Below are 15,123 nucleotides of genomic sequence, written 5' to 3'. Positions count from 1 at the left end.
AGTTGGATTGGCCATGCTAATGTTTGAGGTGCCTATTAGACATTCAGGGGGAGGGAACAGAGTGTTTCAAGGAGGAAATGAGAAAATGTGTCAGCTGAGTGGAGAACCCAAGTAAGATGAGGACTGAGAACTGACAACTGGATCTGGAAATGTGGAGGGCATTGGTAACCTTGCTCTAAAGGGGACCAGAATATTGGCACCACGGCTGGAGGGGGATGCGGAGGTCTGGGAAGGTTTTTGCATTTTAGTTGGTTTTTGTCTTATTTTGTTTTGAAGTATGGGAGCTCGTACATCCAGTTTGAAGCCAAGGGCGATGATCCAGAAGAGAGGGGCAAGTTAAGGTTCGAGAGAGAAAGGACGCTTAGAGGAGCAGAACTGGATTATGTGATAAGGGGTGGGATCCAGGGCACGAATCCGGAGTTGAGCTTAGATGGGAGTACAGACCGTTCTCTTCTGTTGCAGAAGGGAAGGCAGAGGTAGGTTTGTAGTGGGAGACTGTGGGAGTTCTCTTTTGATTGCTTGGGTTTTCTCAGTGAACTAAGAAGCAAGGCATGAAATGTAACCATCATGAAGGCATGAAAAGATACAGATTATAAAGACTAATGACTTCAAACTGTTGAAAATGTATGCTTTTTTATTGACTTAGTATTTTCAATTAAAATAGAAGGGTCAAAAATAGCAGTTGGGGTGGCCCCGTGGCTTAGCGGTTAAGTGCACGCTCTCTGCTACTGGTGGCCCGGGGTTCGGATCCCAGGCGCGCACCGACGCACCACTTCTCGGGCCATGCTGCGGCCGCGGCCCACATACAGCAACTAGAAGGATGGGCAGCTATGACATACAACTATCTACTGGGGCTTTGGGGGAAAAATAAATAAATAAATGAAATTATAAAAAAAAAAATTAAAAGCTTTTGTGCGTTAGAGGACACTATCAAGCGAGTGAAAACATAAGCCACAGAATGGGAGAAAATACTTGCAAATCATATATCTGATGAGAGTGTTATATCCAGAATATATAAAGAACTCTTACAATTCAATAACAAAAAGACAAACAACCCAAATAAAAAATGAGCAAAGGACTTGAATATAGTTTTCTCCAAAAAAGATATACGAATAGCCAGCAAGCACATGAAAAGATGCTTAGTGACAATGTGATACCACTTCACACCCACTAGCATCACCATTAAACACCCACACACAGACACAGAGAGAGAGAGAGAGAGAGAAAATAACAAGTGTTGGTAAGGATGCAGAGAAATTGGAATCCTCATACATTGCTGATGGGAATGTGAAATGATGCAGCCACAGTGGAAAACAGTTTGGCAGTTCCCAATAAGTTAAACACAGAATTACTGTAGAACAGGATTTCCACTCCTAGGCTTCTCCCAAAAGAACTGATAACAGGGGTTCAAACAAGAACTTGTACACGAATGTTCATAGCAGCTCTATTCACAATAGCCAAAAGGTGGGCACAACCCAAATATCCATCAACAAATGAATGATTAAACAAAATATGGTCTATCCATACAATGGAATACTATTCAGCCATAAAAACGAAGGAAGTACTGACACATTCTAGACCATGAATGAACCTTGAAAACATGCTAAGTAAAAGAAGCCAGACACAAAAAGCCACATATTGCATGATTTCAGTTCTATAAAATATCCAGAATAGACAAATCCATAGAGACAGAAAGCAGAGTAATAGTTGCCACGAGCTTCGGGAGAGGGGACAATGTGGAGTAACTGCTTAATGGGTACAGGGTTTCCATTTGGGGGGATGAAAAAGTTGTGGAGCTAGACAGAGGTGATGAGTGGACATCATCATGAATGTACTTAGTGCCACAGATTGTACACTTTAAAATGGTTGCAGCGGTAAATTTATGTTGTGTGTATTTTGCCACAATAAAAGAATAGTGCATTTAATTCAGATTACATTATTTAAAGCGATGAAATATATATGCCATTAAAATAAACCTAAACTAATTTCTCATTCAGTATAATTCTGGGAATTGCAGGCTTTTTAGAGCTGGTAAATAGCAAAGACATTGATTGCTTAGTCTTAGATTGTAAAGTTAGTTTATTGAAAATATTCAGCAACTTTCTAATTATCACAAATATTAGAATTATTCACCCTGTTACATGAAATTTTAACTACCAAGAGGTTTACAATTCTCCCTGACTCATTGGTTGGGATACTGACCCTGGACTCAAAAAGCAACCTTGCAGAAATCAATCATGTCTGACTTACTGTGACTTAAAAAGCATAAACTGTTCTAATTTCTTTCCATTTCTAACACCGTTGGTATTGGGGCCATCACAAATCGCATAAATTCATTAGCCGACGTGTTAGGATAAAATATAGTCTGCTTTTTTTCATGCTATAAATTATTATAAACATTAGTGTACAGAATATTTAGACTAAGAATGAAATAATAAATCAATATTTGTCCCATGAGCTATGCACAGACACCTTATCAATTTACCTTTCAAATATAGTTTTAATGAAGTAGTGACTCATTGCCATAGAGCTTTTTATAATGATTCTACTTAGTAAATATTTGTTTGCAGGAAGAAAGGAAAGAATTTTCCAAAAACCTAAAAAACATTTTTTAAAGCAATTTTTCAGATTACAACATTAAACTCATCTCTAGCTCTGTAAAGATATATGACATGAGATCTTCAAAGTTTCACTGTGTTTCAGGATTGTTCTTGAAGAGATACTCTGCCTATAATTGAAAGAAAGAAAAAAGACAAGTCAACAATTTAGAAGATACTACAAGATATTTATTAGTGATATATTTGTACTATTAATGTTTACAATTTAAATATAAAAGTACATAAATCTTTTACTTTCAAATGAGTAATAAAAATCTTATCATAAACTGTGAAGATATTGGAGGCTACTTCCCAGATAACCAGACACAGAATTTCTCTATCTCAACTAGCTTTCCATTTAGATTCAGGCATATTTTATTTTCAAATTGATATTTTTAAAAAATCCAAAACTTCAGTCTCTTACCAGAAAATCAATGGGATCATCCGGTCTGACCTTACAGCACTCATTCAGACCCTGCATAAGTGTTGGCATAACGTGGGTCATTAAATAGTTTCTCAGGGGAGCAGACTGGGCCTCCAGTAATTCTCTTTCTTCTCTTTTCACTTCCTCTAGTCGTTTATTCTACAAATAGGACATTTAGGGGCGGGGTAAACAGACAGAAGGGGAGAACACTTTCACACAACTCACCCCAGCGTGCATTAGCACCAGATTCTGCTCTAAATGTTCAGCATGTTATGATAAAGATGACATTTCCAGTCAGCAGAGAAAAGATGGTGTTATAACAACTGCCTAGTCATTTAGAAAATAATAAATTGGATCCCTACCTCACTTCTTAAACCAAAATAATTTCTAGCTGCTCAGATGAAACAAAGTCAAAGAAAGATAGGTAGAACTGCTAATAGAAAGTCTAGAAGGTATTGGTCTGGTGGATATGTGTTATTCCTTGCTCAGCATATGGCTCCCCTCTCTCAGGAATAATAATTCCAGATTTTCTTTGAGAAATCTCCCTTTGGTGGGACTTAAGGCCATCAGTACAGCCCACCTCTTGGCCATGGACATTCGTCAAGGCTGGGCACATGAGGCTGAGCCTAAGGATGACGCCAACATGGAAGGCAGAGCAGAGAGAGGGATCCCAGGTCCCTGGTGACATCATCTCAGCCACTATATCAAGCCTCACCTGAATCTAGCCTTACTCTCGAACTTTTCTGTTCTGTGAATCCATACATTTTCTTTATTTCTAAGCCATTTTGAGTCTGCTTTTCTATCACTTGCAAGGTAAAGAGTTCTAAGTGATATTATTTGTTTGAAAAGATGTCTTTCCCAGCAAGACAGCAAACCCAGAAATCAAAATGGGAAAAAGATTGGTGGATTTGACTACACGCAAGCACAAAACTTTTTTATGGCCAGAAGAAAACCACCATAAATGATGTTAAAAGATAAATGATGAGTTGAAAAAAACTATTTGCAACATATTATAAAAAGCTAGGATATTATGGGAGTGCACACTATTTGCCAGGCACTGTCTGCATATTTTGACATATATTAACTCTTTAATCAGCATAGTGACTCTGTGAAGTGGGTACTATCATCATCCTCATTTTACAGATGCAGAAACTGAGACAGAGAGTAACATGCACAGGGCCACATACCTGCAGAGAGAGTGGAGCGGGATCTGGACTCTAGCAACGTAGACTGGGAGACGATTGTCTCCGGGGCCATTCCTGTTTCTATTACACTACCTTATCAGGAGCTGTTCTTGCAAAATAATAAGAAAAAGACACATAGCCCAAACACGGGCAGAGAAAACGTGCAACATAAGAAGAAATATAAACGCATACCTAACACAGGAAAAGTTGTTGAATTACTGATCAGAGAAGTGAACACTAAAACAATGAGATGGGGTTTTGTTTATCAGATTGGTGTGTGTGAGCAAAATGGAGAAAGCAGGGTTGGAGGAGGTATAGGGAAACACACAGTCAGTATGTGAACTGGTTTATCCTTGCTGGAGGGCAAGGCAGAAATATGGATCAAAAGTTACACTATATATATAGTCTGACCTAGCAAACCTTAGGAATTCATGCTAAGGGGCTAATTAGGCACCCAAAGATGTGTGCATAAGGACTTCCTTCTTTCCTTCCTTCCTTCCTTCCTTCCTTCCTTCCTTCCTTCCCTCCCTCCCTCCCTTCCTTCCTTCCCTCCCTCCCTTCCTTCCCTCCCTCCCTCCCTCCCTCCTTCCACAAATATTTGTTAAGTGCCTGTCATGCACCAGGCACTGTTCTAGGCATTGGAAATATAGTAGAGAACAACATAGAGAAAAATCCTTGTCCTCATGTAATTTAAATTCTAGGCAGGGAAAAGACAATAAATGAGATAGATATACAAAATACATAGTACAGTAGATAGAATAAGTGCACAGAGGGAAATTAAGTATAAAAGGGGATATGACACGTTATAGGGAGGAGCAGGGGTTGAAGTTTTAAACATGGTGTACAGGAAAGACCTCATCGGCAAGATGACTCTTAGTAAAGACTCAAAGCAAATAAGGAAGTTAGTCACGCAGATGGTTCAAAGAAGGGCACTGGGGCCTTACTTAAAATTGGGAAATATTTGGGGCAGGCCCGGTGGTGCAGTGGTTAAGTTCGTGCGCTCTACTTTGGCGGCCTGGAGTTTGCAGGTTCGGATCCCGGGCATGGACCTATGCATTGTTCATCAAGCCATGCTGTGGCGGCGTCCCACATACAAAATAGAGGAAGATTGGCACAGATGTTAGCTCAGGGCCAATCTTCTACAGCAAAAAGAGGAAGATTGGTGACAGATGTTAGCTCAGAGCCAATTGAGCTGTTGTTGTTGTTGTCCTCAACAACAACAACAACAAAAAATTGGGAAATATTAGAAGCAGTCAGGTCACAAAGGACCTTGGGGGCCACAACAAGGAGTTTGGACTTTTCTCTAATGGTGATGGACAGCTTGTGAAGAGTTTAACAGAGAATGGTCGTGGTGGATTTGTATTTTAGAAGGATCGCCTGGCAGCTGCATGGGCATAGACTGGAGATGGACAAGGGTGGACAGAGTCAGGGAGACCAGCGAGAAGGCACCACATAATTCTGGCAAGAAACACTGACCCTGACCAGGAGAAGTGGAGAGCTGTGGGTGGATTTGAGCGCTATTTTAGGAAGCAAATAGGTAAGACTCGGGAATCTGGGGACTGAGGAGGGTGGAATGAAGCCAACCACCCAGGTCAGACGGGTAAGTGGAGGAAAATCAAGTGAAATTACAAGGTCGACACGCAGCAAATGCTACACCTTCACAGGGATGCATATTATTAATACTACTGGCAATGGCTGGTTATTATTATCGTTATTATTTATACTAAGCAAAAGACCATGGGCAGCTTTTAAAAAATGGTACATAGGACAAAACAAACAGAAACCAGATAAACAAAACAAACTTATTTGGTGTATTTCCATGACATTTCTCAATTAGCAGGATAGGAAGGGCAACTGGCCTAAACAGCTTTGCAGGGCCCCACAGATTCACATGCACACACACACACACCCATGCACACTCACCCACTCCTCCCAGCGAGCAATTTTCTCTGCCATCTCCATGGCTTCCTTGCGCTCGCGTTCGGCTTCCCGCATAGCCTCCCGGGCCAGGCTTTCCTCGGCCGCCCGCCGCTCCTCCTCTGCCTTTTCTTCATCCGTTAAACCGTAATTTCGAGGCTTCCCAATCTCTTTGATGAGCTGTTTGATGGCAAGTCTGTTCTGAGCATCTTCAAGTTTCCCTACATCTTTAAATAGCAGGAGAGAGGAAGGAGATCAACGCACGCTTACATTCTCGGCCTGCTTTGCTACTACAAATTTGTGATGGTGAATTGTGTAAACTACCACATTGGGGTTTCCTTTTCTAGCTGCCAGCACAGTTCAGAGTTTCTCGTCTCACTGGCCCATATCAGACCAGTGTCTGGGAGGCCCGGGGAGGAAGACTGGGGCTCAGGCCTCTGAGTGCTGACAGTCACTGTTGATTTGAGCGGGTGGGTGGGGGAATGGACCTCCTCAAAACGAATGAGTTCTCCATCCCTGGAAGCATTTAAGCAGAGACTGTGACACTTCTATGGTGGTTTCCACAGAAGGAAGTCCTGCCCTTGTTGGAGGCCAGGCAGGCTGACCCCTAGGTTTCTGTGTCTGAGAATCAATGATTCTGGGATACGTTTTCAATTCATTAAAAAATTGACCATTTCAGTTAGCCTATTGAATAGGAAAAAGTCCAAACTCCAGAATATCTGACTAATGTTAATATCAACACCAAAAAAAGAAGAAAAAGAGAGCCCGTTGATAACAATGAATTCCCCCACAAAGTTGCTAAAGGAGTAAATTCTACATCACTCTCTTGAGTTTGCTGGGAAGGTGTCTGCATTTTGGTACCGGGCGCCTCCAGACCTTCCTCTGGGTAACCTCTCACCCTGCCCCATGCACAGCCCCGCTGTGCTCCCCTCCCCCACCCCCATGTTTGTACTGTTTCACCTTGACCTAGACTATGGGCCCTGCCTGGTTCTAACACTGGAAGAGGGGAAGACCAGGACCAATGTATCAGTTGGTGGGTGGAGGCAAGCCAATAAAAAAGCAAAAAATACCCCCAAAACAAAACAAAAACCCCTCACGTCTGCCACCTTCTCACTGCCTGAGCTCTGACGTTTAAATGTATTTCTCCTCGATTCTTCTAGTAGAATAATTACAGCCTTCATGTGCTTGAAAGTGCTCTGAAACATTTTTGAAAGGGCTCACTCTTGGAGAACAAGCTCACAGAGAACAGTGCTGCCCCCAGCAGTACTTCTGCCCTGACCCTGGGGCGGGGCAACTGCCCACTGGACGGGCATGGGCACCTGACCAAACTCTGACCTCCGGCTTGCCCGTCTAGGAATGTGGAATTAGGGTGGAAAGAGTCACGTCTGGCTCTTGGCTTTGCTCCCAGTGTGACATGGAAACTTTGGGGCTGTAGGGTGGCCCCACGTGGGCCAGAGAGGGGAGACAGGCGCCGGTCCAAAGAGCGAGAGAGTAAAGAGACACTGCGAAGGAAGTGGAGTCCAGAGATGGAGAGAGAGAATGCAGGCGCCAGCATTTTTCCAGGGCCCCATTCCGGACCCTCTGGGGCTGGGCTGCGTTCTGACCTTGACACCCTCCCCCATGCCCATCCTTATGATACATTTCTGCCCTTTGCTTCTACGTTATCTCCTGATTGTCAGAGTGGAGAGGAGACCAAACGTCACGGGTACGGAATGAGACAGGAACACGGTGGCCGCTCAGCCATTCCTCCCCGTCACTTCTGTCTTTCTCAACGTTTCTCCCTAGGGCTCTCTTGATCTTTCCATAAAGAATTTTTTGGGCTTAACTGAAAAGATGACAATCACTATTTTTGTGACATTTGCTCACCATTCTCTCCTAGTTCTCTAAGTAAATAGGGTAGACTACTTTCCATATTGGTAGCTGTCAAATCCTTAGCTTTTACATATAAAACACGTGTCCAATATGCACAAGGCAAAACACAGTCACTTCTGAGAGTGCAAAACAGAGAAGAATTTGCAGATTTGTAAATTGTGTTATCTTTTTATTTCTTAATAGGCCATCATTTTATGCCTTACTATTGGTAGTAAAAACAAAATGACCACTTGTTGAACTCCTTCAATGTGCCAGACCCTTCCTGTCTCTTCTCTACCATTTGTAACAAGCCTACAGGCCAGAGATTATTGTCCTATTTCACAGATGAGAAAAACAAGGCAGAGCTAGAACTGGAGTCAGCTCTCTTGTCTCCTGCTGCTGTTATCCCTTAGCTCTAAGCCTCCCAATACTCCAGAGTCCCAGTGGCTCCTGAGGGTGAAGAGAGGCCTTGGGAGGCCCCAGGGGTCACCACTAAGCTTCCCCCAGGCTAGGGTTTCTCACCAAACCCAGAGGAGGAAGAAGTGTCAAGATCCAGAAAACTAGAAAGGAGATTCAGGGATTCACTGATCCAAGGCGAGTAGAAACAGCTATGACAGTGGAGATTTGGAGCTAGGAACCTTAACAATGACGGTGAGGTTGATGAGAGATCATGTTTCCTGAGTGCTTGCTGGGTGCTAAGCTCTGAGTTGTGTTTACAGGAAACAGGGAGGAATGCAATGAAGAGCTATTTGCTTTTCTGGGTAGCTATGGGGGTGAGCTGGCCGGTCTAAAGGCCCGGAGGGGCTCTGTGAAGATCACCAGTGCCCTGCAATGTTATGGGGACAGAATGCTGCCCTCAACGAAGCTGGGGAATGGTGCAAAGCACTCGGCAGCAAACACATGTATCTTTCAAGTGCCCTTAAAAAATAAACGCCAATTTGGTATTCAACTTCATAATATATCCATATGATTTCATATAACAATGACACCCCTCCACCACCCAATCCTCAAGTAGGACTCCCCAGGAGGAGTGCCCTGTGTATTCTGTGACTTCCCAAGCCCGGGCACCTGGTTATACTTCCCTGTCCTCCCCCAGCCCTATGACAGACGAGCACCGGGATTGCGGTGCTCTGGGGGTCATGACACTTGGCAGTAGGTCTCCACATTCCCATTATCCTTGAGTTCACTTCATACCAATATGTATCGGGTGGATTTCAAGTTCATCAAAATAGTTTAAGACAGTCTCATCTTCAGTATTGATGTCCCGGTGGTTGCTCAGAGCCCGGAGGAACCGGTCATGGCTGTAGTGGGTCCCCGCCACAATGCTCTCGGGAAGATTTATCACCCGCTCCTTCAGGAACTCATCCGAGGCATCCAGGGCACAAACGAATTCTGGGGAGAGGAAGAAGCTCCCGCGTTAACACAATGACAGTGGAGCTAACTAGCAGGTGCCGGTAGACCGGCCACTGCTTAACCAAAACCTCTGGTTACCAGCTGGAACACCTCATGTTGCCACAAATGGCCTGACAAATTGGCCTTGCTGCCTCTCATGGAGGATAAACACATGCAGATCACCCATACTTCCAGAGACCACCCTATGAGGCCCAACCAGTTGGTATTTTGTGAGATCTATTATTTTTCTTTCCCTCCCTCCCTTCCGTTCTTCCTTTCTTCTTTCCCTCTCTCCTGCTCTCCTTCCTTTTAATAAAAGCAGCAGAAATTGTAAATAGCAAATCTCTAATAACCCTGTGGGATCTATCTTCAGCCTCCCAGTCATTCCTCATCTTGCCTCCTTGCCAGCACAGTATCACAGGCTCTCAGAGATGCACGGCTATGAGTGAAATGCTCTAATTGCCGACTTGCCAAATGAACAAAACTGGAGACTCCTCTTGGATTTTAATTTTCCATAGATCCAGCTCTTTCCTCACTTAATTCCAATGGCTATGACACATCTATGTTCAATACAATACAGTTGGCCCTTAGAGAATGTTTGACACGTGGCTCATATTAATCATATTAATTAATGATGGTGATCATTTCACCCACATGTGATTTTCTTTTAAATTATAAAAGTTATTGTTTCTCCAGCTTCTAATACAAGTTCAATGGATATTTCTTGAGTGAATGAATAAATGATTATAGTGTGGATCAGGGAAATAAACTTTCTAGGTGAGTTACCATTCTCAGATGTTCTCGATAGGACCAGGGTGCACTGGTGCCCAGATCAGTAGCCAGGTGTCTCACAAATAACTTGCTATCTATAAGAGCCTGGCAGGGGCCGGGCCAGTGGTGCAAGCAGTTAAGTGTGCGTGCTCTGCTGCAGCGGCCCAGGGTTTGCAGGTTCGGATCCCGGGCGTGCACCGATGCACTGCTTGGCTAAGCCATGCTGTGGTGCCCTCCCATATAAAGTGGAGGAAGATGGGCATGGATGTTAGCCCAGGGCCAGTCTTCCTCAGCAAAAAAAAAGAGGAGGATTGGCAGATGTTAGCACAGGGCTGATCTTCCTCACACACACACACAAAGAAATTATAAGAGCCTGGCAAAAGTTGCGAATGATTTAATTTTTATTCTAAAATTGTATTGGTTTGCCACATAATAATGCCATTCTCGCTTAACTGCATTCTAATAAGCCTTCTTGAGTGGATGAGAAAAGAAAGCGAACCCGGCAGAGCCCAGAGCAGGGTATGCACATGGGGCATGTGGAACACATGTGAACATCATCTGCTTTGTGTGTTAACAGAGAAAACAAAGGCTGAGGACAGAGCTTATGGAATAACCTATAAATTCATAACCAAAGTCTGATACACTACCACTATTCTACGTATTTTAGTTTAATTTAGATGCTCATCTTTGACCACTTGATTTTCATGAGTAGCTATATCTTGGAAAGGAAGTTAGACATTTGCACTCTCAAATGCTGGTATAGTACTTAAATTGAAATTATGTCAATAAATTCACTGGAAATTGAATCTATTTAAGCTTCATGATGTCAGACATCTAGATAAAAACTGAATAATTCTGTTAATAATCTAAGAATTTCAAAATATAATACTGTATCTTTTTTTTCCAGTGATTGGGGGATGGAAAATTCCAGTTAATCAAATATTGTGAATAATAAGTGATATACTTGGCTTCCAATTTTCAAGGAATTTTAATATGATAAAATATATTTCCCACTACATGGTATTTTTTTAAAGTCTTTTCTCTTTAATGATTCAGAGAAAACTTCAGGATTTTGCAGTATCTTGAGATAATTATTCAGAAGGTCTACTGCCCTTGTGCTGGCTAACTGTGGATAGCAAGTAATAGATTTCTGCCTGGTAAGATTGTACATAACAAGGAGGTCACTGTATTTGGCTATCTGGAGTTATGTGAAAATCCATGTTTTAACAAAATTTCCGTATTCATCAGGTAGGTACAACTTTAAACTTGTCTCCTTCAACTAGGAGATCTGAAAAGAATCAAGCTGGATATAGGCTAACAACAGTGGAAAAATGTACTAATTTATCAATGAGAGCTAATACCACCTAGGACTGGATTACCATAGATTCAAGTGTTTCATCACTCAAATCAAGCATGGATGCTTATATTAATCATGTTTATTATTTTCTGTATCTAATGATGTTTCTACATCTTGGGGGGTCCTTACAGACCCAAGGAGAGACTGCCCCTCCCAGGGCTAGCTAATACCTAAAGATAGTAAACAACTTGATACTGGAAGCATGCCTCTCATAGGCGAGTCAACCATCCCCTTTATATAACTCACACACCAAGCCAATGTTTCCCTTACCTTAAATCATCCCAGGGCCAGGTACCAGGCCAATTAGAAGCCAAAGTCCACTGGAATTACTCACACTAGCCAGTTCTCTAAAAAAGCTGTTTCCTCTGCCCTGCCTTGCCTTTCCCATGGAAACCCCAATAAAGGCTGTGTTCTGGACTTCCCTATCTCCTGACCAAGCCTGGTGCTTCCCCATGCAGCCCTGCATGGTGTGGCATGCCCCCTCCTCTGGGGAAATGTGAGTAATAAATTCTTCTTTCAATGGCATTAACCTCTTGTGTCATCACTCAGTCACCTCCATAAATTAAAGTCCTGGGGTACAAAAGAGACAATGCTCTAATTTCTTTGAGGAAGATAGAAAATAACAACAATTTCTGGAAAGAGGGCAATTTACTGAGAACAGACTAAAGATTCCAAGTATATTACATCTTACACATGTTTGGACTGTGTCCAACAGAGAGAGGGCAGCCCAGTGGACCATGATTAAGGACCATTCATCATTTTACTTCTGTGTCTCCATTTCCTCATCTCATGGAGGGGTTTCATTAATTCTGTTTTTGGAGGCAGTGGAGTGAGAAAACCCAAGTTTGAATTTAAGCCCTCCCGTTTACCAGTGAAGTGGACTTGGATAAGCCTCTGGGCTTTAGCTTCTGGATCAGGTAAACGTGGGAGTAATTCCTGCCTTCCAGGATTGTGGAAAATTCAATGAGCTCATATCTCGTGTTGTGCTGGGCACATAACAAATGATTAGTTAAGCTAAATTTTATCCAAGAGGATTTATGATGACGTTTGCAAAGAATGAATATTGTGCAGAAGTGATAAACTCTCATAAACTGGACAGACCTGATAATTTAGAGTAATCGACTTCACTTTTTAACTTTTTCTGAGGCTGATACATAAATTGATGGGAAATCTGAAACAACCCATCCCTTTGGCATTTCATGCTCCTGCCACAAGTTTCAAAGCCCTCAGACAAACAATAAATATCCATCCCTGAGGATCACTGCTTTCTGGTGGTCTCAGTGCTTCCAGAAGCTTCGTCAAAAGCTGTGGCTGGACCAAGAGGAGGAGAGGATTACAGCCACGAACTGACTTCCTTGGTGACTTTGACACAAGTGAGCAGGCCCTTCTGAGTTACAGCCTTGTGCTAAGTTGCCGAAAACAGCTGTTCTTGTCTTCACCATATGACCAAAAATTATTTCCTACGATTACACCTCATGCAAATTGATTAAAAAAAAAACTTTTCAAGTTCATGGCAAGGTCACAAGAAATGCCTGCTAGGTACTCAGTATATCCTTTTTCATGGAATAAGTTGTTTTTGCTTCACTTTCAAGAGAACATTGTGAAACCTGTGTAAATATGTGATAGAATAAATTTGCTGTGGAGTTAGCATTGAACGGAAGAGCTTTTTACCTGCCCTGTCTCGATTCTGAATTCTGAAGGTCTCCTGGCAAAGATGAGGACGTTGCTAGCACCTAAAACAGAGCAGGAGGGAACAGCGGTGGTCTGGTCCCTGGTAGTCTTGCCAACTGAGCCAGAAGTCAGGGCCTGAACAGGTCGGCTACGTTTTGCTTTATTACAGGCGGCGGCAGCAGAAATGAACATTCTCAAGGGGGCTTCTGTCCATTTCAGAGCTTTAATATCCCTGACATTTACCCCCAATACATTCTCTAGTTTGGAAGTTTGTGTTTAAGTGTATCCTTTTACTTTTTTCCTAAAAGAAGAGATCCACTTTATTAACATCAAAAAGATGGTTCGGGTAAAGAAGAGATATCAAATGGCATTCCTTTAAATACGACCTTGGAGAAATAGTTTAAACTTACCAGGTATGATTAGTTTATCAAAGGGAAACATTTTGCCTTTGACCTCTTCTTCCTCCTCCTCATCTTCTTCTAACAAAACAAAATATACATCAGCATGTTTATTGTATGTTATTACTATGGATCGCTCAGCAACAAGTTAAAATATTGTGACTCGAACTCACGATTGAACAGGTCTTTGGCTTGGTCGTATGTCTTTGGGAATCCGTCTAAAATGTAACCTTGATTCCTACAAGGCATAGATTTCAGCTTTTCTTTTATAAATTTAATTATATATTGATCATCTACTTGGCCTAATAAAAGGAAAAAAAATATTACTGTGGAATCACATTTTACGTAGGGGTTACGTTCTTTTCTTTTTTCAAGATTTTATTTATTTATTTATTTTCCCCCCAAAGCCCCAGTAGATAGTTGTATGTCACAGCTGCACATCCTTCTAGTTGCTGCATGTGGGACGCGGCCTGAGCATGGCCGGAGAAGCGGTGCGTCGGTGCACGCCTGGGATCTGAACCCGGGCTGCCAGCAGCACAGCGCACGCACTTAACCGTCAAGCCACGGGGCCGGCCCCAGTAGGGGTTACATTCTAAAGTCATCTCCAAAATTGTTGTGTAGTCAAAGTTACTATGGAAAATCTCTTATTTTTCCCTTAGAGTTAAAAATATGTGGTTTTGTATTTTGAACACTGGACATGAATTCTAATGCACAATAGAGTAGGAGAACCCCAATGAGCTTGTCTACAAGAAAGAGCAGGAGTGAATGCTTTTATGTGCACTTCCAGAATGTTCTTCTGTGGTCACAACTTTTGGGTTAAGTTGAATGAGGAACAAGTGGAGAAATCCAGAGTCTTCCCACTTACCAGTGGGGTTGTCTTGATTCTGTTTTGCTATTATGCCTCTATAACCTTAACATATAGTAATAAACGCTTCTGTTATGAGAGTTAAGTGACATAGTATTTATGCATGTTGCTAACACACGACTTATTAATAGTAGGTGCTCAAGAAATATTTGCTGCATTTGAATAAAATGAAACTTGATCAGACCCTTAAAGATACTGTTCCCTTTAAAGCTGTGGAAAAGAACGTGCCCCCTCCCCGCTCCGTGACTTTTCCAGTCTGCATTTCCAACCTTGGCCCACTGGACAGTTCCCTCTCGAGCCCTGGACGCTAGGTTCCTGAAATTGCTTGGGGTGGTTGAGGAGGGGAGTTTGTTCTAAAACTGGCACAGTGGTTAAAGGACGATATGATGCAGCTTCAACACAATATTCATTTATCATTCCATCGTAATTACTGAACAGCTATCATTTCTAAGACACAGCCCTGCCCTTACATTGCTTAGTGTACACATTAAAATAATGTAAGTTTTGCAAGTTTGAGAAGTTGATCTCCAAAGCTCTTTCTAGGGTATGATAAACTTTTAGTTTATCAGCGGGTCTACATATAAAATAAATCATTTTTGGCCTTTTTTCCTATCACTCTATTAATGACAATAAAATAGTCTGTGTGTGTGTGTGTGTGAGGAAGATTAGCCCTGAGCTAACATCCATGCCAATCCT

At 42.3% G+C, this 15,123-nt stretch overlaps 1 protein-coding gene across 1 annotated transcript in view; it reads right to left on the bottom strand.

The window, feature by feature from the left end:
* Positions 1-2,070: 2,070 nt before the first annotated feature.
* AK7 (adenylate kinase 7) overlaps positions 2,071-15,123 on the bottom strand; it is a 57,770-nt gene continuing 44,717 nt past the window's right edge. The window contains exons 13-18 of the mRNA XM_058567654.1: positions 13,736-13,864; positions 13,575-13,643; positions 9,168-9,365; positions 6,129-6,349; positions 3,022-3,180; positions 2,071-2,728 (exon numbers count right to left, since the gene is read on the bottom strand). Coding sequence (XP_058423637.1) covers positions 2,690-2,728; positions 3,022-3,180; positions 6,129-6,349; positions 9,168-9,365; positions 13,575-13,643; positions 13,736-13,864 — 815 coding nt within the window. The 3' untranslated portion in view covers positions 2,071-2,689. The remainder of the gene's footprint in view (positions 2,729-3,021; positions 3,181-6,128; positions 6,350-9,167; positions 9,366-13,574; positions 13,644-13,735; positions 13,865-15,123) is intronic.

The sequence above is a fragment of the Diceros bicornis genome, chromosome 24 (genome assembly GCF_020826845.1).
Source record: "Diceros bicornis minor isolate mBicDic1 chromosome 24, mDicBic1.mat.cur, whole genome shotgun sequence".
NCBI lineage: Eukaryota > Metazoa > Chordata > Mammalia > Perissodactyla > Rhinocerotidae > Diceros > Diceros bicornis.
This window is presented reverse-complemented; position numbering and strand designations above follow the sequence as displayed.